Below are 23,628 nucleotides of genomic sequence, written 5' to 3'. Positions count from 1 at the left end.
AAACAACATTCATCCGTCAGTAAACATCTACCCACAAACATTATTAATTGAACAACATTCATCAGTCAGTAAACATCTACCCACAAACATTATTCATTAAACAACATTCATCCGTCAGTAAACATCTACCCACAAACATTATTCATTGAACAACATTCATCAGTCAGTAAACATCTACCCACAAACATTATTCATTAAACAACATTCATCAGTCAGTAAACATCTACCCACAAACCTTATTCATTGAACAACATTCATCAGTCAGTAAACATCTACCCACAAACATTATTCATTAAACAACATTCATCAGTCAGTAAACATCTACCCACAAACATTATTCATTAAACAACATTCATCAGTCAGTAAACATCTACCCACAAACATTATTAATTAAACAACATTCATCATTCAGTAAACATCTACCCACAAACATTATTCATTGAACAACATTCATCAGTCAGTAAACATCTACCCACAAACATTATTCATTAAACAACATTCATCAGTCAGTAAACATCTACCCACAAACATTATTCATTAAACAACATTCATCAGTCAGTAAACATCTACGCACAAACATTAATGTGCGTAGATGTTATTACCCACAAACACGAAATGTCAGTACATTCATCAGTCCAACATATGTAACTGGCCTTGTTTCTGTCTCCTCTCTTTCGCCTCTCTCCCTTTGTCTCCTCCCCCTCCCTTTCTCCCCGCACTCTGTCTATCTCCCCCTCTCTCCTTTCTCTGCCCCCCCCACTCCCCCATTTCTCTCATTCTAGTGCTGAATGCAGGCATAGGAGTGCCAGCAGAATGTGTGGACCAACCAGAGTTGGCCAACTGTGAGCTGATAGTCTATGCCCGGCTGTGTAGCAGTCAGTACTACTCCAGTTTCTGCTGTGCCAGTTGTGCCAGGCATGCCCAGGAAGAGGGCCGTTACACCCAGGCAGGGTGAGGCTGAACACAGTCATGGGCCAGAGGGGCCTGCGGGCGGGCCGTGAGGTCCAGGGGGGTGGGGGCGCAATAGCTGCTTTCTCCACCAGCGGGGCCAGACTGTGGGCAGGTAAAGACTCAGGTTAGGGCCTCCATCCCTGGATGTTCAGAACCACCCTTTCCCAGACCCAAAGTTTAAAACCCAGTTTCCCAGACTCAGATTAAGCCCAGTGCTGTGTAATGTTCGAAGTGCTTGTAGCTAAATATCTAAAGGACTGGCCTTAATTAGTCTGGGAAACTGGGTTTTAAACTGTCAAACTGAATTACATACAGAAGCCAGTCTTCTGTATCTATGGTGAGACTCCGTCCTGAAAGGGACTGTCATCATGTTAAAATGTATCACGGCAAAAATCAGAAAGGGACGTGTAGTTGAATCTGTCCTGATAGAGGTTTATGATCTAGAAAGAACATGTTTTTGTTCAGGGAATCAAATATGCTGTAAAATCTTTGCTTCTGCTCGTATATGTATATACTCAAGTTTAAGAACCACCTCTGTCATTAGGATATTTTCACGTAATTCCAGTAGGAAATTCACAGATTTTCCAGAAACCCAGTGAGGAAGATTCTGGGTTTCCTGCACATTCTATTCTGATTTCAGAAATCTTACAACCGGGTTTGATAGTTTCTTGGCTAGGAGGGACTATTTGGTCTGAGGACTGTATATCACTTATTTCCTGTGTTGCCCCCATTTACCTTTCACAGAGTAACACACAGATACATCTGGTAAGTCGGGAATCTTTCTTGACTTGGAGTCTGTGAGCTAAATGAGTAATTTATTTAATCTATTCAGGATTAGCAAATTGACCTCAACATTCTACACACATTGGTTTTAGTTGTGTTTCTGTGTTTTCTTGTATTTTAAACGTGTGCGACTGTTCCAGTCTATACACGTTTCAGTGTTTCTGAATGCCAGGAAGATCATCTGGGGATCCACACAAACATCTCCTGTTTCCAACCTGTTTACAATATTTTTACAGTACTGTTTTTACTGTAATCTTAAACTATGTTACTGCTCTTCCTTACAACAACTCTGTTGAAACTACACAATTCTTTCTGATCTTTTATTCTACTGTTTGTAATTATTCTGATAAATAATAAAATATATTTTGATTAATAAAATATATTTTGATTCATTGTTTTGTCTGAGTCTACCTGAAATTTTTCAAACAGTAACATTCTACAGACACAGAGGCATAACCTACAGAGACGATCTATAGACACAGACATAACCTACAGATCCATAATCTACAGACACCGAGACAATCTAAAGAGCCATAATCTACAGACATTGAGACATAATCTACAGAGCCATAACCTATAGATACAGAGACATAATCTATAGACACAGACATAACCTACAAATCCATAATCTACAGACATTGAGACATAATCTATAGACACAGACATAACCTACATATCCATAATCTACAGACATTGAGACATAATCTACAGAGCCATAACCTTTAGATACAGAGACATAATCTATAGACACAGACATAACCTACATATCCATAATCTACAGACATTGAGACATAATCTACAGAGCCATAACCTATAGATACAGAGACATAATCTATAGACACAGACATAACCTACAGATCCATAATCTACAGACATTGAGACATAATCTACAGAGCCATAACCTATAGATACAGAGACATAATCTGTAGAAACAAAGACCAAATCTAAAGACATAATCCAAAACACTGAGACATCAACAGATACATTCTTGACACAGTCTACAGACAGACATATAATGTATAGAAACAGACACAATCTACAGACACAAAGACATAATATACTTTACCGAAACAAAGACAGAATCTATTTAACACTTTTCAAGGCTGCTTCGGTTCCCTGAGTATAATCAGAAACTCAGAATCTACAAAGCAGAGTCAAATCTATATAGAAAGTATCCATAGACACGGCGACTGAATCTAATACATTGTAGGCTGAATCCAATCTAGTCACTAACACCTAAACCCTACGCCCCACACCCTAAACTCTACACTCCTTTAAACTCCACTGTGGGCCTCAAATCCAGTTCCACTCCATTTTTTCATTGCAACCCTCTAATCGCAACACCTGATGGGTGCCATTAATTATGAGAGTACAACAGAAAACCAGCAGGCCCTGGACCTGCTGTAGGGACCTGCTGTAGGGTAAGAGTTGAAGACTCCTGGCTCTACGCCCTGTGTGATTGTAGGAACCTGAGAGTATTTGAATGGCAAGGAATATGGTCAGTCTTGCACCTAACCTTTCAGACAGCTAGGTGGAGCTGTTACCTTATTGCCTACATCTGTCTAATCCTCTCAAATCTTCAAAAGGGCATTGCGTGTTGGTCGCTTTGACACTGGGCCATAGGCTAGAAGCGGAGTTCCAGATTCTCCAAAGGAAGCGCAGCCCACAGACGTCTGGAGACGTGTCCCAGGTTATACGAAGCTGTGACTCTAGATATAATAGGCAGTACCACTCATAACCACTAGATGTCAGGCCAAACCTGAGACAGGATCTGCGACCTGATCTCTTTCACGTCGGTGAGGCTTTAAATTGTTATAACACCTGTGGTGACACTCAAGTCATTTGGTCTGGAGCCAGACATGCAGTCGTCCCGTCTCCTCTTCCTCATGGCGCTTCAGTGGAAGTGTAAGTGTAACCCTTGGTTAGGAGACATGGCGACGCTTGGTTAGGAGACATAGCGACGCTTGGTTAGGAGACATAGCGATGGTTGTTTAGGAGACATAGCGACGATTGGTTAGGAGACATAACGACGGTTGACCATTAAGGCAGAATCAGAATCAGGAGTTCACTAGTTCATCCACATGATCCAGAATAGGGCAGGTGTCAGGGATGAACTATACCTAGAGTGATGATCATCAAGTGTTTCTTTTGTTCTGTCGGATCTTTCTGATCTTCCAAAGTTCTCCTTCTCCCCCTCTCTGTCTCTCTTTTTCTCCCCCTCTTCTATCTCAGGCCTTGAGACCACGTCTATCATCCAGACCCCCCTGAGCCTGGTTCTTCATCCTGGCTCCCCTGTTAAAATTACCTGCAATACAACCATACACAGCAACCCAAATCTGTACTGGTACCGCTGGACTCCTGAAGGCGGGTTTAGGGTTGTGTTCAGCTCCTTGGTAGAAGGGAATATGGACCCAGCCAGTGTAGATGGGTTCAGAGCTAGTAGACCAAATGCTTTAGAGATTATCCTGGAGTCAGATGGAGTGGCTCTGGAGGAGCGGTCCGCTGTCTGGGTTGTCTGGTACTGTGCTGCCAGCATCCACAGTAAGACAAGTCAGACAGGGCACTGTACAAAAACTTTCCTAACCCTACCTCATTACTTTACCAACCCTACCTCATTGGTTTACTAACCCTACCTCACTAATTTACCAACCCTACCTCACTAGTTTACTAACCCTACCTCACTACTTTACCAACCCTACCTCACTACTTTACCAACCCTAACTCACTAGTTTACTAACCCTACCTCACTACTTTACCAACCCTACCTCACTACTTTACTAACCCTACCTCACTACTTTACCAACCCTAACTCATTACTTTACTAACCCTACCTCACTATTCTACTAACCCTACCTCATTACTTTAAAAACCCTACCTCACTAGTTTACTTACCCTACCTCACTAGTTTACCAACCCTACCTCACTACTTAACTAACCTTAACCCTATCCTTAATAATAATAATAATAATACATTATATTTATATAGTCAGGTCCCAAAGACGTTGTACAAAAGTGACATGTAACAGAAAACAAACAGAAACAAAAGAAATACTATGAGAAATCCTTTCCCAGTGCATGGTAAAATATGGAAATTGCAGGAATGAATTGTTAAATTAATTCCTGCAATTAATCCATTGTTAAATTAGAAATTACTTCGTAATTTTTTTGACCAAATTTAACAGAAACAGCTGTGTATGTGATGGTTACATTATATACAATGTTTTAGACAGTAGCTTTCTGGGACATGTTTTGACAGTTGACCTCCAGTGTCAAACCCTCTGTGACAAACGGCTGTTTTTGCAGAGACCTGAGGAGAGGAGATTGCCAACTGTGCAGCTGTGCTTTGTGTTCTAGCAAAATGTAAGGGTGCTGTTTCTTAGCATCCTGCCTGTTCTTCAGCGTTCAGAGTTTTGTCTGACACCACATCCTCTTCTCGGCTTTCTCTGCTCCTCTCACTTCACCCCCACTGAGCTGCAAGGCTGACAGGTTCAGTTTCACTGTGACCACTAACACACACTAACCCCATCCTCCACTAACACATGGAGGGAGAATTGACTTCCTGGTACGAGGTACAACTTTGTCATGTATTAACCACTTCATTGCTGCTCTGCTGATTACCCCCTAAGACTGTAAATCTATTAATCAATTTTGAAACATTCAAAAAGTGTATACAGCCATACAAAACTGCAGGGAAAATGTGTTCATGATTTCAGACTGACAAAAAAACTGTTGTTAAATGTAGCCTACATATAAAACATAATTGGCGCAGAGTAGGAATAAAGAGGTGACCCCGATAAACAACACTTAGGTAGGTCATGTGACCATGAGACATTGCAGCCTGCAGAGCATCATGGAAACTTCCTGTCTGTGTAGGCAGGAAACAGGAAGTGGTGGGTTTTGCAGAAACAGGTTTGTGGTTAGGAGTGGAAGAGACAGATCAGAATGAAAACACCTGCACTAAACATCCTCCTTCATGTTCTGGAAATAATGTGACATCAATTTAAAGATCTCTAGAGTTGTCAGAGCTTTGAGTCAGTTGATATTTTGTTTGTTACACTGTGATGCGTTTCTTTTCACTTTATCTTACAAATCATAGAGAAATGCATGTCATGGCGTGTGGAAATAGCCTGGGAGTAAGTGCATTGATTTCTGATAATGGCTCTTTGTGGTAAATTATGACTCTTGCCAGGTATCAACATCACTAACTTAGGACGAAATATGTTTTTCTGTCATAAATTGACATTTCAGCATAATGGAATAAGAAATGAGTTTGATGTAACAGTATATTCCCCTAGTACTGCTGGTTGACACACTCAGACAGACTGATTATATACCCTTTATTTTTCATTGATGAAATTATAAATTTAGGGAAAAAATGCATTCTTAGAAATTATACATTACTCATGAAAAACATGATGTGCCTTTGTGTTGTAATTTAATGGAAAAATGAATTACAACAACATACATAGACAAATATTGCAAGGTTACATTCATAGGAAATTATAAAGAACATCATAATAGTAGTTCAGAAACTAAGCAAAATGTACAATATAATCACATAAAGGAAATGTGTGTTTGTGGAACCAGTTTAGTGAGCCCAACTTCCATGGACTGATGGATCTTGGCCAGTGATCAGTTACAACGTTTCTCTGAGGAGCCCTGCGTGAATAACAAACAGATGAATATAACATGAATAACAAACAGATGAATATAACATAAATAACAAACAGATGAATATAACATGAATAACAAACAGATGAATATAACATGAATAACAAACAGATGAATATAACATGAATAACACAGACAGGTGAATATAAAATGAACAACACAGACAGATTAACATAACATGAATAACACAGACAGATGAATATAACATGAATAACAAGGACAGATGAATATAACATGAATAACAAACAGATTAATATAACATGAATAACACAGACAGATGAATATAACATAAATAACAAACAGATTAATATAACATGAATATCACAGACAGATTAATACATCATGAATACCACAGACAGATTAATATAACATGAATAACAGACAGAATAAAACAACATGATTAACAAGGACAGATTAACATAACATGAATAAGAAACAAATAAATATAACATGAATAACACAGACAGATTAATATAACATGAATATCAGACTGATTAATATAACATGAATAACACAGACAGATTAATACAACATGAATATCAGACAGATTAATATAACATGAATACCACAGACAGATAATACAGATTAACATAATGAAGAGATAAAATAGTTTGGATGTCCTCTATCAAAATAAAGAAGAGATAGAGGAATGTGGATGTCCTGTATGATATTAATGAAGAGATAGAGGAGTGTGGATGTCCTCTATCACATTAAAGAAGAGATAGAGGAGTGTGGATGTCCTGTATGACAACAAAGAAGAGATAGAGGAGTGTGGATGTCCTGTATCACATTAAAGAAGAGATAGAGGAGTGTGGATGTCCTGTATCACATTATAGAAGAGATAGAGGAGTGTGGATGTCCTGTATGACATTATAGAAGAGATAGAGGAGTGTGGATGTCCTGTATCACATTAAAGAAGAGATAGAGGAGTGTGGATGTCCTGTATGACATTATAGAAGAGATAGAGGAGTGTGGATGTCCTGTATCACATTAAAGAAGAGATAGAGGAGTGTGGATGTCCTGTATCACATTATAGAAGAGATAGAGGAGTGTGGATGTCCTGTATGACATTATAGAAGAGATAGAGGAGTGTGGATGTCCTGTATCACATTAAAGAAGAGATAGAGGAGTGTGGATGTCCTGTATGACATTATAGAAGAGATAGAGGAGTGTGGATGTCCTGTGTCACATTATAGAAGAGATAGAAGAGTGTGGATGTCCTGTATGACATTATAGAAGAGATAGAGGAGTGTGGATGTCCTGTATCACATTAAAGAAGAGATAGAGGAGTGTGGATGTCCTGTATCACATTAAAGAAGAGATAGAGGAGTGTGGTGTCATAGTTGCATTGTACCCACGTGGAACTTCCAAAATAGAGCCGTGATGACTAGCCCGTAGAATGTACTCTTAGCGATGACGATGATGTAGGCCAGTTTGGCAAAAACTGAGCTCTTCACAAGGTTTTCTGTGAGGAAAGTGAAAATAGTCATATTACCTTGTTAAAGACTGTCAGGTAATATTGTCAGCCAATCATCAAATAAGACAAATTCCTCACAATCAGTGATCTGGCTTGTGTGTTTGTTCATCCTGGGGACATAAATAAGGGCCCTATTTGCCCTTTACACCTAATTCTACTATTCAAAGAGTGAATGTTGAGATGATTAGTGGAATCAGGTGTGTGGGAGAAAAGATGTCCACACCTTTGGGTTCCCAGAACCAGGAAAACATTGATAAACTGTGTTCAGTAGGTTCTATGATCATGAAAGGTTTGTATATGGACACATACCAACGTTAAATGCATCATGTTCAGCACCTAAAGGAACCCAAACAGGAGAAAGTTACATGACATTATACATCAAAGAACACCATACATTCTGATAGTAAATGTAACTTCTAAGACAAAATGCAAATATAATACAAATATATTACTATCAGGACAATACCTTCGGAGCTTCCGTTTATAGAGTCAGTCACATTTTCATTACTTTGTCCATTGAAGAAGTCAACAGTGCATGTGAAGGTGTTGGACTCTTTGTGCCACTTTTTGTTCAGGACTCTCAGTCTGCTTGTGATGCTGTATTTCTTGGTGTTGTCATCCCATTTAGCCATGCTATCAGTCCCCACTCCCTCAACAACTTTGTCTTCATTTATCTAATAAGGAGAACATGATAAAGGGTCTGTGACAAACTATGTTGCATAAAGATGGATTTGTCTTTCACTCATTATCCTTCCCGGTATCAGAACAACATACACCAACGCTGTATTTGTTAGACTTCATTTACCTTCCAGGACACAGTGACATGGTCAGGGTAGAAATCAGTGGCCACACACACCAGGGTCTTCTTCTCCCCCTTGCCTTTACCCTCCTGAGAGGAGGGGGGCAGGATCTTCACATTGGGTTTAGTAATTTCATTATTTGGATCTGTTAGGAGGGAAGAACGAAGAACGTGTTAACAGTCAATCAGTGGCTCTGTTTGTTGCTGACCGGAGTGCTCTAGAACAGAGTTATACTGGTCAGACGTCTATAACCGTGTCTTTCTGAGCATTTCCATCACGACAACATCAACCCCCACTGAGTCCAGTGTCCAGACAAGCACACAGAAACATTCTATATGTTGCAGATCCGATTGAACACCTTTAAATCCAACTGTCAAAGACGTATCAGACACCATTGAACATGAAGGCTATAATGTATGGTTATTGCTGTATTCTGGAAGTATTACCACAAAATACTGTGTTCTTAAATTAGTATTACAGTATTCAAATGGTATTATTATTATTCAAATGTGTTATTATACATTTCAAACAGTATCCTTACATTCATATTCAAGTATTTTTACTCTATCCTCACAGTATTCTTAAAATATTATTACAAAATGATTTTAGTGTTCTTACAGTATTCTTCAAGAAGTTCTACAATATTCTTAAAATTATTATTACAGTAATTTAAAAGTATTCATAAATAATTTGCTTAGTATTATTAGCCATTCTTGCAGTATCCTTATAGCAGTCTTACGGTACATTTAATGTATTTTTACAATATTTATACAGAATTATTTTAGTATTCTAACAGCATTACTACATTATTCTTACCTAGAACAGTTAGCTTAGTTCCTTCTCCAAAGTAAGCAGGATAACCACCAGAACACATCACATACTCACCGACAGAAAACCAACATGATTCTAGCTTTTACAGCAGTTTGGTTTGTAGGAATGGTTGTAGCTAAGTCTACTGTATTCTCCTGTAGCAAAGCGGCTAATACTTTAAGTAGGTTTTTGTCAAGAGTCATGACTTTGTCCATTATCTCTTTTCACTGGATTAAAACAAACCAAGTTGTTGTTTTATTGTTTATTTCGTAGCTCAAATAATTTTTCAATGCAATAACCTCAAATTCCTATTGATGTAATTATTGCATATTGATAATACTATTATTAAGAGGTGCATACCTTACCTAGAACCGTTAGTCTGGTTCCTGGAGCAAACACTGCCTTATCAGTGTTCCACAGAGAGAAACCCTAATGTTCATTATGGTCCTGCATTTCAGTTGCCACACTTCTATTACTTCACACATCAACCTAAAATACATTTTAATTCAAGCTGATGTAATGCTACAATTCAACACCTGGGAATAAGTAGAACCCAAACGAGTGGGGTTTTCTCTTCAGTTTACACACAGGATTTTAAATACGCCACAGTCTCTCTAACATCCACCTCCATCTACAGGTATATGGTGATTTCTGAGTCTTTACAGTTGGTTGATTAAAGAAACAGGTTTCTTACCCAAAACTGTGAGTTTGGTTCCGCTGCCAAAGTATGCCTGGTTGCCAGAGGTCACACTGATGCATGGCTACAGTTAAAACCCTCTCCTCAGGACTCTAGCTAAATACACCTTAACCCGCTGCTGTTTATTTCATCAATCTCAAATACACAAAATAATCATATAGATTCCACTAAGCTTTTTAAGAAAAACTCTCCTCACTACTCCTCAAATCTCTCCTTACCATTCCTCAAAACTCTCATCACCACTCCTTAAAACTATCCTCACCACTCCTTAAAACTCTCCTCACAACTCCTCACTACTCCTTATTAGTAATGTACATCCTAATATATAATCTGCTGTTACATTTAATTTACTGATTCTATGAAGTCTGTACATCAGACAATAATTTACAGCAGACTCACAACCAGATTCTCATGTTTTTCCTTCCTTAGACTGTGAGTTGACTTCCACTGTTAAAGTCATTTCTGGAAACTTTGTTAACTGATGACAAGTAGAACTGGGAGAGTTGTGGAGACATTCTGGGCATGGAGCCAGACCACTTTATACCCCATCACCAAGCCTGGAAACAGAACTAGCAACCTACTTTTACTGAGACCCACAAAAATCGAAATATTCTGTCAGTAATTGTTTAATATTTTTAGTTTATATTAAAATTACATATTTCTTATACAGACATTTTTGTCCTTGCTGTTCCAATTTGTAATTTTTTTTTAAAATGAGTACCCCACACCTTGTTGGTAATTTTCTTACCTAAAACGGTGAGTTTGGTGCCTGATCCAAAGTATGCTTCTGAGTATGAGCACAGAGTTACGAGGCTGTATAACAAGCGTCTACTACTTTACTGAACCTCCAGTTCCTTCAGCTTCAGTTCCAACTTTGGAGTTTCTCTGTTGAACTTCATTCTGATTCCCTTTACAGTAACCCAACTTCCCAAAACTTTCACCTGGGATTAATCTGACATTGTTTCTTCATGCATATATTACTGTGTTATTTTTGACATATAGGTGCTTTTCCCCTCCAGCCAGACCAACGTAACTTTCAAATCCATACAACATCAACCAAACACTGCAGTCTACAGATTCTAGCTATAATATGAAAATACTGTGATCATTATGTCAATCATGGATGTAACATGACCTATTTAGGGTGATTTCTCACCTAGAACAGTCAACCTGGTTCCTCCACTGAAGTAAGCCTGGCCGACACCACTAGCACAGTGGATTTATTCAACCTTCACGCAAACACGAAACGAGCTAATTCACACCGTTTTGTCTTAGAAGTTACACTCACGTACATTATAAAATCATCAACTGCATAGTTAAGAAGGTATATAATTAGATTATTGAACTCTTTTGTGTGATTTCTCACCTAGAACAGTCAACCTGGTTCCTCGACCGAAGTAAGCCTGGGCACCAGCACCAGTAGCACAGTGGATTTATTCAACCTTTATGTGACCACGTATCAAGATCATTTAAATATACTTCACAGTAGTAGATGTTTTTAAGGATCTACGGTCACATACATTATAATAACATCAACTGAATAGTTTAAATTGTTCATAACCAGATAGATTTTTGAACTATTTTGGTGCGATTTCTCACCTAGAACAGTCAACCTGGTTCCACCACCGAAATACGCCTGGCTGAAGCTACCGCTAGCACAGTACACTGGATCACTGTTATAATAAACTGAGTACACTGGATCACTGTTATAATATACAGAGTACACTGGATCACTGTTATAATAAACTGAGTACACTGGATCACTCTTATAATATACTGAGTACACTGGATCACTACTGTAATATACTGAGTACACTGGATCACTGTTATAATATACTGAGTACACTGGATCACTGTTATAATATACTGAGTACACTGGATCACTACTGTAATATACTGAATACACTGGTTCCCTGCCATGCTATACTGAGTAAATAAAAGTAATTTCCCTTCAATTTTACATTCCAATCAAAATCTGACTGTTGATAACATTTTAGTTCTCATCAGCTCAACACTGTAATAAAACCAGTTTGAAACATAAAAACATATGAGCTAAACACACTTCACAACTATGATATCAAACATCTTGTCCCTAAAGTTTGTTGTCTCAGTCACATGTACTGTCTGTAAGACCAGAATAGCAGCCTGTATGGATTACTTACCCAGAACAGTCAGTTTGGTGCCAGACCCAAAGTATGCCTCATAGTTAACACAGTGCACAGGCTTAACATCAAAAAGCACTGAGTGGACTGGAACCAGCATCATGTATCAATCTACTGTTTCCACATTCAACCAATTCCTCCATCACTTTATCAACAATGACAATTAGAGCAACATTAGTTTTTTCTTTTACGGTAAATATTCTCTTACCCAGAACAGTTAGTTTGGTCCCAGGTCCAAAGTACGCTGGATCATAGTTGTCACAGTGCACATGTACTGAGCAATAATATGTCAACTTCTACAGACTCCTACTAAGTTTTGTTTTCTTCTACTAAGTTTTGTTTTCTTCCACTCAGTTCTGTTTTCTCCCACTAAGTACTGTTTTCTTCCATTACGTTCTGTTTTTTATTAACGGCATTGTTAATCATTCTAATAAATAAACCATGGATAATCCAGAATCATAAACCATATCATCAGGCACAGTAGGTAAATTGGTATTTACAACATTACTTCAAACACAGTTAATATTCTCTTACCCAGAACAGTTAGTTTGGTTCCAGGTCCAAAGTATGCTGGGTACTGGTTGTCACAGTGCACATGTACTGAACCTTAATTTGTCACCGCTACTGCTTTTTGTCTGTCTACTAATGCCTTGTCATTACTGGTCAATTGTTTTAATAAATCATGAGTCATATTAATAACATCGTCAAGGACAGTAAGTAAATTGGTATTTACCTAATACCGTGAGTTTAGTTCCTTTGCCAAAGTAAGCTGGTTGGCCACTGTTCACAGTGTTTTCACATCAACCATTTAGTACAGCTTTGTCGTAAACCCTATTATGTACTGTTTATAGAACTGTAACGTCTTCACAGTTTCAGATTAATATAAATGTTATATCTGATGAAGACGGAAACTTACCTAAAACAGTGAGTTTTGTTCCTTTGCCAAAGTAGGCTGGTTGATAGTTAGTCACAGTGTTTTCACATCAACCATTTAGTTCAGCTTTGTCGTAAACACTTAAATATAATGCCTTCACGGTTTCAGATCAATATACATTTAAAAAAATCTTATGGACATAAACTTACCTAAAACCGTGAGTTTAGTTCCTTTACCAAAGTAGGCTGGATATGTATTTGTCACAGTGTTTTTACATCAACCATTTAGTTCAGTTGATCGTGAACACTTGAATATACTGTTTTTAGAAACAAAATATCTCCATTCAGATCAATATTCATACCATGAATGTTTTGGGTAAAGACTTACCTAAAACAGTGAGTTTTGTTCCTGCGCCAAAATAGGCTGGTTGGAGGTTGTTCACAATGTTTTCACATCAACCATTTAGTTCAGTTTACCACAAGTACCTTTTATATTGTTGTTAGCAAATATATTTACGGTTTCAGTTAAATATCTATTAAATTAATATTTAAGACACAAACTTACCTAAAACAGAGAGTTTAGTTCCTTTGCCAAAGTAGGCTGGTTGGTTATAAGTCACACTGATTTGACATCAACCATTTAGTTTGTCATTGTCATGAGCATTTTATTATACTGTTGTTAGCAATGTAATGTCTTTGCGGCTCCAGATCAATACACATTTTACAAGTCTTAAAGACATGAACTTCAGATCAATAAACATGCTATGAATCTTTAAGACTTACCTAAAACAGTGAGTTTCGTTCCTTTGCCAAAGTAGGCTTGTCGGTTGTTAGTCACAGTGTTTTCACATCAACCATTTAGCTTGTCTTTTTCATGAACATTTTATTATACTGTTGTTAGCAATGTAATGTCTTCACAGTTTCAGATCAATACAAATGTTACAAGTCTTAAAGACATAAACTTACCTAAAACTGTGAGTTTAGTTCCTTTGCCAAAGTAGGCTGGATTGGTATTCGTCACAGTGTTTTCACATCAACCATTTTGGTCAGTTGATCATGAACACTTGAATATACTGTTTTTAGAAATGAAACATCTCCATGCTTTCAGATCAATATTCATGCCATGAATCTTTAAGACTTACCTAAAACAGTGAGTTTAGTTCCTTCGCCAAAGTAGGCTGCACTTCCAGTGTCACATCATTATCCTCCTCTTCCAAAATGCCCAGCCCTAGGTTTCATCAAACCCAGAGGAATGAACAGAGATGCTCCGATAATCCATCAGGAGCAAAAAACACGCAGTCACCTACTTGACTAACCATTTAGGTGAAGGTTTGCTGTCTACAACAGGACTTACATTTCGAACACACTTGACTTGAAGAAGTTGTGTTTAGAAGATAAATGTTAATGTTTCGGGCCTAAAGTAGATCCTGTTTAATCCACCAGTAGAACTGTGGTCTTCAGAGCATCTCTTCAACCTCCTGAAGCGTCTCCTCAGTGTGTGTGAATGGACCCCAGCTCTCTCCTGCAGGAGGTGAATGGAGGGAGGTTTTTGTACGGCGTGTCTATGGTAATATATCACTGTGGCCCCCTGTCCCCACAGTGTTAAAGCATCACACAAAAACATAAATTCTCTTCTTTCTCGTCTTTCTTCCCCCTCCCCCCGTCGCTCCCTCTATCTGTCTCCCCATCTCTGTTTCTTGGTATCGGTCTGTTCCAGCAGGTGTGTTGGCAGACGGGGTTTAATGGGACCGGATATGTTGTAGCTCTATAAATAGTCAGTCAGATTCATCATATTAATTATAAACATTTACATTTGGATTGTTGTCTTTTTTATTTATGCCATGAATACAAGACATTTGAATAGAAAAGACAATATTCCAATGTGAATGTTTATGATGAATATGATGAAATGTGCTGATGTTGCTGGAGTTTGTCCCTCTTCTTTACTGACTACTTCTATTTCTGTCAGCAGCACTGAGAGACTGAAGGAGGGGAGGATGGTGAAAGAAGAGGAGGAGGATCATTCGTCATCATCATCACAGTCCTGAATCACCCCTTCCTCCCCCTACTCCTGTCATTCATCATCATCATCATCATCACAGTCCTGAATCACTCCTCCTCCTCTCTACTCCTATCATTCATCATCATCATCACAGTCCTGAATCACTCCTCCTCCTCTCTACTCCTGTCATTTATTATCATCACTGTCATCAATAGACTGACAACAGAAAACGTGCCTTTCTTCAATCAGTTTTCGTAACTTAATATTGTGCCATAGTATTTTTACCCGTATATCCCCCCCGGTCATCACAGTCACACGTTTAGTTCGGCTTTATAAAAAATGCCCCCTCAGTCATCTCATCCTGGAGCTGGGCCTGACTCAGTCGTTTGAGAATCATCTGCCGGTCCCCGAGGAGACGCTTGAGAATTGTCTGCCGGTCCCCGAGGAGTCGTTTGAGAATCATCTGCCGGTCCCCGAGGAGACGCTTGAGAATCGTCTGCCGATCCCAGAGGAGTTGTTTGAGAATCATCTGCCGGTCCCCGAGGAGACGCTTGAGAATCGTCTGCCGGTTCCTGAGGAGTCGTTTGAGAATCATCTGCCGGTCCCCGAGGAGTCGTTTGAGAATCATCTGCCGGTCCCCGAGGAGTCGTTTGAGAATTGTCTGCTGGTCCCAGAGGAGACGTTTGAACAATTTATCTTTGTTTATGATTGTTTATAGGGGTGATCTTAAATTGTATCTATTTTCGTTTTATTTCTCAAGCCATGGAATTGGATTAAGTAGGGTAGGTCATTCTTATGGTGAGACTTAAATGTGTAATTCAACAGCTATCCTCCAGATGTCAGTGTGTGATCATCTTTGAGAAACATCTTATAAATCAGTTTTTCATTTCATGACAGGAGTATGTCTGCATTCACCAGGGATGTGTGACAGCCAGACAGACACCCATACTGTTCCTGATTCCTCTCTTAGAAACTACAGCAGCTCTGACTGGTACCAACCTGCAGGGAGGAGGATACAGAGGGACACCTGGTCCTCCACTACATCTCCACAGGGAGGAGGATACAGAGGGACACCTGGTCCTCCACTACATCTCCACAGGGAGGAGGATACAGAGGGACACCTGGTCCTCCAGGACACCTGGTCGTATCCAGAGATCAGTTGTCTGATACAAAGATAACAGCCGGAAGACGGTTTGGTGTTAGAAAATGATTAATTCCATTATATTTTTTTCATGAACTGGGCAGGAGACTGTTGAATGGTTAAGCCACCACAGAAATCTGAAAACAGACACAAAAGCAACCTCATGAGTTATTAATTTTCCTAAAGTAAAATAATAATAATAATTGATTAACAAATGATCAGAATGAAGAGAAAATAAGCCCTCTTTAAACTGACTGATTTTTGTATCAATGTATGTAGGTCAAAATAGACAACAATTCTTACTGGCAGTGAGGAGAGCCAGCGACACACACAGAAGATTCATACTGGCACGCACACAACACAGTTTGACCTCTTCATGTCCTGTCTCTGTGTTTCTCTTTCTCTCTCTCTCTCTCTCTCTCTCTCTGTGTGTGTGTTGCATGCTGGGAGGTTAGGGTGTGAGGAGTTTTGGAGGTGGCTGTGTGGTGAGAGGGCCTGGTTTCTTGTTGTTGGTTTCGCCTCTTTCTACACTTTCGACTAGGGTTGTTGTGGCGAATTTGCCGCCATTGATTACGGATGAGCAGATCCGAAAGGAACTAGCTGTTTTCGCGTCCTGTCGGCTGGGTTTCGGGCAGAATCAGTGACGCATGTTGTCTCCTTTCGTAGGCAGGTGTTTATGTTTCTTAACAATGTGGATCAGCAGCTCAATGCCTCTTTTAAAATCCGTCTCGGGGATGGCGTGTCCGCAGGTTTTTCTCTAGTACAGACAGTCTGTGTTGTTTTGAATGTGGTGATCTGGGGCATAAGAGGTTTGCGTGTCCGCACAGGACTCAAGGACAGGGAGAGCAGCCGCCTGTGGCTGCCGGGCGGAGTGTCCAACCGGTGGTGAAGGAGGGGGGGCTCCCTGTTGTGGCCGGTTGTAGCTCCGGTTTGGGACAGCAGACCGGGTGGGGTCGTGGTGCCGGGAGAGTGTGGCTGGGTTGAGTGATGGTGTGCAGCCCACGGTGTTAGTTGGTGTTGTTGATGGTACAGAGGTTGTGGTATCGGTGGATAGTGCTGTCGCAGTGGAGAAGGTTGTGCTGGGAGATTCTCCAGTGAGGACTGTTGGGAAGGAAGGCGTGGTCGTGGATGCTGTGTTAGTGGAGGGTGTGAGTGAGGGGGGGCTTCACAAGCCTGTTGGTGGTGTGGTAGCGTGGATCGCACCAAGGAGGAAAAAAGGTGTGAAGAAAGGTGTGGTGGAGGAGGTGTTGGCGTCCCTGGGTATTTCACCTGGCATTGGGGAGCAGGGCCTGGGTAAGAAAAGGGTGCAGGTCAGTACCGTGTTGGGTCAGGGAGAAGAGGAGGTAGGAGAATCTGGTGAAGGGGAGCGTGAGGAGATGTCCTTCTGTGACTGCTCTCTGAGTTCAGTGCTGCCAGCCAGTCAGGTTGCAGCCTTACTTACACAGTAAGGGAGCTGAGTTTTTACTGGTACTAAGGGTAAGAAGAAGGTGGTTCTGGAGTCCCATTTTCCTGACTCTGTGAGGTTTGTGAGGTCAGTGCAAAAGGCTATGAGAACTGAGGGCCTGGGTGTCCTCTCACCTAAGAAACGTTTCCGGTTGAAGAAATGGGTCACTGCGGTGTGAAAGGGCTTGCCTTCTGATACAGCTTAAATGGCTTGGTTTCTTCCAACATGTTGGTTTTTTGGTTCTCACTACTGGGGTTTGTTCTTGCTTCTTTTCCTCTCTTTTTTCATGGAGGCTCTGCGGGTTGGCTCTCTTAATATGAATGGCGCCAGAGACCAGGGAAAGAGGGGTCTGTTGGGGGAGTATGTCAAACATAAACATATAGATGTCCTGTTTTTGCAGGAGACCCACTCTGATGATGTAAATGAGGTGGACTGGGGGCTCTGGTGGAATGGGGCACAGGTGCTGAGCCATGGTACCAACAGTAGTGCAGGGGGGCTGAGCCATGGTACCAACAGTAGTGCAGGGGGGCTGAGCCATGGGTACCAACAGTAGTGCAGGGGGGCTGAGCCATGGTACCAACAGTAGTGCAGGGGGGCTGAGCCATGGTACCAACAGTAGTGCAGGGGGGCTGAGTCATGGTACCAACAGTAGTGCAGGGGGGCTGAGCCATGGTACCAACAGTAGTGCAGGGGGGCTGAGTCATGGTACCAACAGTAGTGCAGGGGGGCTGAGCCATGATACCAACAGTAGTGCAGGGGGGCTGAGCCATGGTACCAACAGTAGTGCAGGGGGGCTGAGCCATGGTACCAACAGTAGTGCAGGGGGGCTGAGCCATGGTACCAACAGTAGTGCAGGGGGGCTGAGCCATGGTACCAACAGTAGTGCAGGGGGGCTGAGCCATGGTACCAACAGTAGTGCAGGGGGGCTGAGCCATGGTACCAACAGTAGTGCAGGGGGGCTGAGCCATGGTACCAACAGTAGTGCAGGGGGGCTGAGCCATGGGTACCAACAGTAGTGCAGGGGGGCTGAGCCATGGTACCAACAGTAGTGCAGGGGGGCTGAGCCATGGTACCAACAGTAGTGCAGGGGGGCTGAGCCATGGTACCAACAGTAGTGCAGGGGGGCTGAGCCATGGTACCAACAGTAGTGCAGGGGGGCTGAGCCATGGTACCAACAGTAGTGCAGGGGGTTGAGCCATGGTACCAACAGTAGTGCAGGGGGGCTGAGCCATGGTACCAACAGTAGTGCAGGGGGGCTGAGTCATGGTACCAACAGTAGTGCAGGGGGGCTGAGTCATGGTACCAACAGTAGTGCAGGGGGGCTGAGTCATGGTACCAACAGTAGTGCAGGGGGGCTGAGCCATGGTACCAACAGTAGTGCAGGGGTGGCAGTATTGTTCTCCCTTGGTCTGGGCGTCAATATTACATCATCAAAGGAAGTGTGTGGCGGCAGGTTGGTTGTTAAGGCAGAGATTGACAATGTACTGTTTGTTTTTATAAATGTGTATGCACCTAGTACAGGGTGGGAGTGGGGTGTCAGAGCTGGCACTGATAGATCAGGCTGAGGTGCTGGTATGGGGGGGGGGGAATGGAATAGCACTATTGATTCTACCAGGGACCGGAATTGTGAGGAGCCACATCCAGTCTCTGCAGGGGTGCTGAATGATGTATTGATTCTGTTAGAGTACGTCTGACCCAGAACGCAGAGAAATCACATTCGTCCTATTGGAAATTTAATGTAAAGCTCTTACAAGATGCTGCTTTTTGCTCTAGTTTTCTTACATTTTGGGGGAGTTGGGGGCAGTGGAAGGATGATTATGAGTCTCTTAGTCTGTGGTGGGAAGGCACAGATTTTGCTTTTTTGACAACAATTTGCTACTTTTTCCTCAGCTGAATCTAGGAGAGTGTTGGGGAAGCTTGAACAGAACTTAAGTGAGGAGGAGGCTGAGTTGCTCAGGCAAAACGGGGTGGGGCTGGTTTCAAACCTGCCTTAATTGCGTAGAGATCTGGGTGCATTTCAGTTGAAAGCAGAGGGTGCACTTGTAAGAACTAGGTTTTCTATGTTGAATGAGATGGAGGCTCCCAACTCCTTCTTTTTTGGCTTGGAAACACAGAGTGGAGAAAGGAAGCGTATGCACTGTTTACGTATGGCTGATGGGCGGGGTCTTCTGTTGTGGGGGAGATGGGCGGGGTCTTCTGTTGTGGGGGAGATGGGCGGGGTCTTCTGTGTTGGAGGAGATGGGCGGTGTCTTCTGTTGTGGGGCAGGAGTGAGCTGTGGAGTTCTATTCTGATTTACATAGGACCGAAATGTGTGATCCTGCTTGTTCCCAAGAATTGCTTACGCACTTTCCCACACTGTCACAGTCACAGAGGAGTGACATGGATGTTCCTCTGACATTGGGTGAACTGGAGGCAGCTGTCAACCAGATGAACTCTGGCCGAGCTCCAGGACTGGATGTGTTGCCAGTTGAATTTTATAAGACATTCTGGGGCCTCATTGGTGGAGATTTATGTTGTGTTTTGCATGAGTGTGTCAGGGTTGGGGAGTTGCCTTTGAGCTGCCGTAGGGGACTTCTCCCGAAGAAAGGGGACTTGAGCGACCTGAAGAACTGGCGACATGTAGCCTTGCTTTGTGCGGACTATAAGGTCCTTGCAAAGGTCCTCACCAATCGGCTTAAATCCCTACTGGACTCCGGTTGTACATGTGGACCAAACTTCCTGTGTGCCAGGTCGCACTATCACAGACAATCTGTTTTTGATCAGGGACATGTTGGATTTGTCAGGGTCTTCGAAGATGGCTGTTGGACTGGTTTCTTTGGACCTGGAAAAGGCGTTTGACAGGGTGGATCACATATTTGTTTAGGGTGTTGTCTGTTTAGGGTGTTGTCTGTTTAGGGTGTTGTCTGTTTCTGGGTGTGGGGAGCGTTTTTCTCCCTGGGTTAAAATGTTGCATGCTGGGGCAGTCTGGGATTACGTCACACCGGCTGCTGGAGAGGTTCATGGGTGAGGTACAGGATGTGCTGGCGGGGGGGAGTCTTCGAGTGGGCACGAGGGGAGGCGCCACCACCGTTTCCACCACTACAGGTGACGGCAGAGACGGGGGACTGGCAGGGGGGTCGGGGGTACATATTGTCTTTTATCTCTCCTGAACTGGGTGGGGAGGTGGGGAGCAAGGGTTTGTACTCCCTCTGTGTGAAGGTCAGGCACATTAGGGAGTTGGAGGGTGTTAGGGGCCACCAATGGCAGGGGGTTCTGGGCTCTGATGGCATGGCTGGGTATAGGTGGAGGGTGCTCTATAAACTCCCAGCTTTTTTTTTTTTTGCCCAAGCTAAGTTGTCTGTTTGGTGGACAAGGAAGAACCGGGTCAGGGGGTCAGGGGTTACGGACCCGGTGTTGTTATTTAGAGGGATGGTCTCTGTGCGCCTTAGGGTCGAGTTTGAATTTTACAAACTTTTTGACAGTGTTGAACTATTTGAGGAGGTTTGGGGACTTCTGTGTGGTCGGACAAGGGGGCTTTGAGGTCCAATTGTGATTGGGGTTTGAGGTATGTATTTGTGTGTGGTGTAAGATGTTTGTGTAGGTGGTGTAGCAGCACACCATATGTTTTTATGGGGGTTGGGTTGTGTGTGTGCTGGAGGTGGGTGGGGATTTCTTAATGTAATGTAGTCTTATTAAAGAAGGATAAAAAATCTAAATCAAATCTCTCGCTGTCTCTCTCTATCTCTCCCTCTCTCTCTCTATCTCTCCCTCTCTCTTTCGCTCTCTCTCTCTCTCTCTGTCGCTCACTCCCCTCCCCTCCTCCAGTATCTGGCTGTTACAGGTTATTGCAAAGAAGGGGAGCAGGTCTCTTCCACTGTGATGAGCTGGCGGCACAGTAATACACAGCAGAGTCTCCGGTCCTCAAGTCCTTTATCAGCAGGAAGGACTTCAGTTGCTCTTCACGGGTCATCGTGTACTTCTTCTTGTCAAAGATGGGGTCTGTTTCTGTCACTCCCTTCCCCAGAGAATAAGCGACCAGTTGGATGGTTCTGTTGGTGTTCTGTTTGTACCAGAACATTCTGTAGAGATCTGCATCATCATGAGAACATTCTAGAGTCTCCTTTCCTCCTTCCGCTGAGAGAAGACTAGGAGGATGTTGAACAATGTTTACTGCTAACGTTGATCCTGTGGGTTAAAACATTATTAATGATTTAAACAAATCTAGTGTTAATAATGGTGATAAAGGTCCTGTTGATATTGATCTTACTGGTGGTCAGGAAACAGAACACCATCACACAATGCAACTTCATATTTCCAAAAGAGGACTGTAAAAGGACACGCCACCCAATCTCTCTTATTTCCACTTCTCTCTCCCTTCCACTGCCTCTCTCCCTCTCCATCTCCCTCCCCCTTTCTCTCTTTTCATCCACCTCTTTCTCTCATATTGTAACATTGGCTTCCGTATGAGTTTTTTTTGCTCTATAGTTTGAAGTTTATCTTTACAGTCTGAAACACCTCTTTGGTAAGCCAGATTACTTATTAGATTTGGCTTTATTCGTTCATTGGGGATCTTGAAACAGCAAAGGTCCTTATGGCTTCATGGGGGTGTTTTGAAACAGAGAAGGACTATGTGGGTGTCTTGAAACAGTAAACGACTATATGGCTTCATGGGGGTATCTTGAAACAGTGTAAGTGTAAAGGACTATTCGGCTTCATGGGTGATCTTGAAACAGTGTAAGTGTAAAGGACTATTCGGCTTCATGGGTGATCTTGAAACAGTAATGGTTACATGGCTTCATGCGTCAATCTTGAAAGAGTATAATGAATGGATGTTGCACAAATTTTTTTCTCTTTGTTGTACTGTAATATAGAGACAGTCTATCCTCAAACCAGAAGAACCACAATCAACAACGTCTTCCTGCCAGATACACCATCTGTTAGACAGATAGACTGGCAGACAGACAGAAATGCAGGCAGGTATGCAGACAGACCGAAATGCAGGCAGACAGGCAGACAGACCAAGTACAGTAAAGAGACATAAAAATTGAAATATTTGTATGGCCCCCCAGCCTGTTGCTTTACTATGACTGGCTGCGCAGTAGTAAACAGCAGTGTCCTCCACAACCAGGTCTGAGACCTGCAATTAATTAATGCAGAAATTAATTAATCCATTAATGAATCGACCAAACAACTGACCAATTAACCAGTCATTACATCAATAAAAAGAAACCAGTGAATTAATGAATGAACAAAACAATCAACAAATCAATACAAATGATTCATGAAACATGTTTATGCTTCAGGAAGTGTCACAGGGTTCATACAACAGAACCCGGCCTGGAATTAGCTGGATCAGACACCGGTCCATCACCTGCAGGACGAAGCTGTTCCCTGTCGGGCCCAAGGTCACCTGGTACTGGCCCGTAGGGGCATCGTATTCCTTTATGCGGAACACTACCGGGCCACCGTAGCGGACCTGTTTGTACCACAGCATGTTATAAAGGTAGCCCCGCCCCTCCACCAGACACATTTCTGGTTTGCGTTTTTATAAATTATATCAGTTAATCGACTCGCCTCCTGCTCCACACTGACCTGTAGAGAGGAGAGAGGTGAGGAGTGGTGAGGAGTGGTGAGGAGAGATGAGGTGTGGTGAGGAGAGATGAGGAGTGGTGAGGAGTGGTGAGGAGTGGTGAGGAGTGGTGAGGAGAGGTGAGGAGTGGTGAGGAGTGGTGAGGAGAAAAGTGGCGTGGAGAGATGAGGAAATGATTCAAAAGTCAGAAAAAACAAGCCAATCTAGAAATCACCAGGTATTTTCATACTTATGAACAGAAAGCATG

The 23,628-nt window shown here is 42.1% G+C and overlaps 1 protein-coding gene and 3 gene segments (V, D, J or C); 2 read left to right on the top strand and 2 right to left on the bottom strand.

Annotated features, from left to right (window-relative positions):
* Positions 1-2,126, top strand: part of paplna (papilin a, proteoglycan-like sulfated glycoprotein) — a 29,866-nt gene extending 27,740 nt beyond the window's left edge. For both annotated transcript variants that reach the window (XM_010879397.4, XM_010879395.4), the window contains one exon: positions 783-2,126. In XM_010879397.4, coding sequence (XP_010877699.2) covers positions 783-955 — 173 coding nt within the window. In that variant the 3' untranslated portion in view covers positions 956-2,126. The remainder of the gene's footprint in view (positions 1-782) is intronic.
* Positions 970-5,045, top strand: LOC114840943. The segment is given in 5 exon segments: positions 970-1,063; positions 3,321-3,424; positions 3,573-3,639; positions 3,967-4,275; positions 5,038-5,045. Coding segments are annotated over 5 exon segments (582 nt in total).
* A 1,102-nt stretch (positions 5,046-6,147) lies between these two features.
* LOC117592777 lies at positions 6,148-23,321 on the bottom strand. The segment is given in 9 exon segments: positions 6,148-6,393; positions 7,764-7,870; positions 8,192-8,218; positions 8,349-8,556; positions 8,688-8,827; positions 12,886-12,928; positions 20,996-21,000; positions 22,880-22,928; positions 23,163-23,321. Coding segments are annotated over 9 exon segments (765 nt in total).
* On the bottom strand, positions 21,605-22,196 carry LOC117595597. The segment is given in 2 exon segments: positions 21,605-21,976; positions 22,059-22,196. Coding segments are annotated over 2 exon segments (483 nt in total).
* Positions 23,322-23,628: the final 307 nt, after the last annotated feature.

Source organism: Esox lucius, chromosome 15, assembly GCF_011004845.1.
Source record: "Esox lucius isolate fEsoLuc1 chromosome 15, fEsoLuc1.pri, whole genome shotgun sequence".
NCBI classification, from domain to species: Eukaryota; Metazoa; Chordata; class Actinopteri; order Esociformes; family Esocidae; genus Esox; species Esox lucius.
This window is presented reverse-complemented; position numbering and strand designations above follow the sequence as displayed.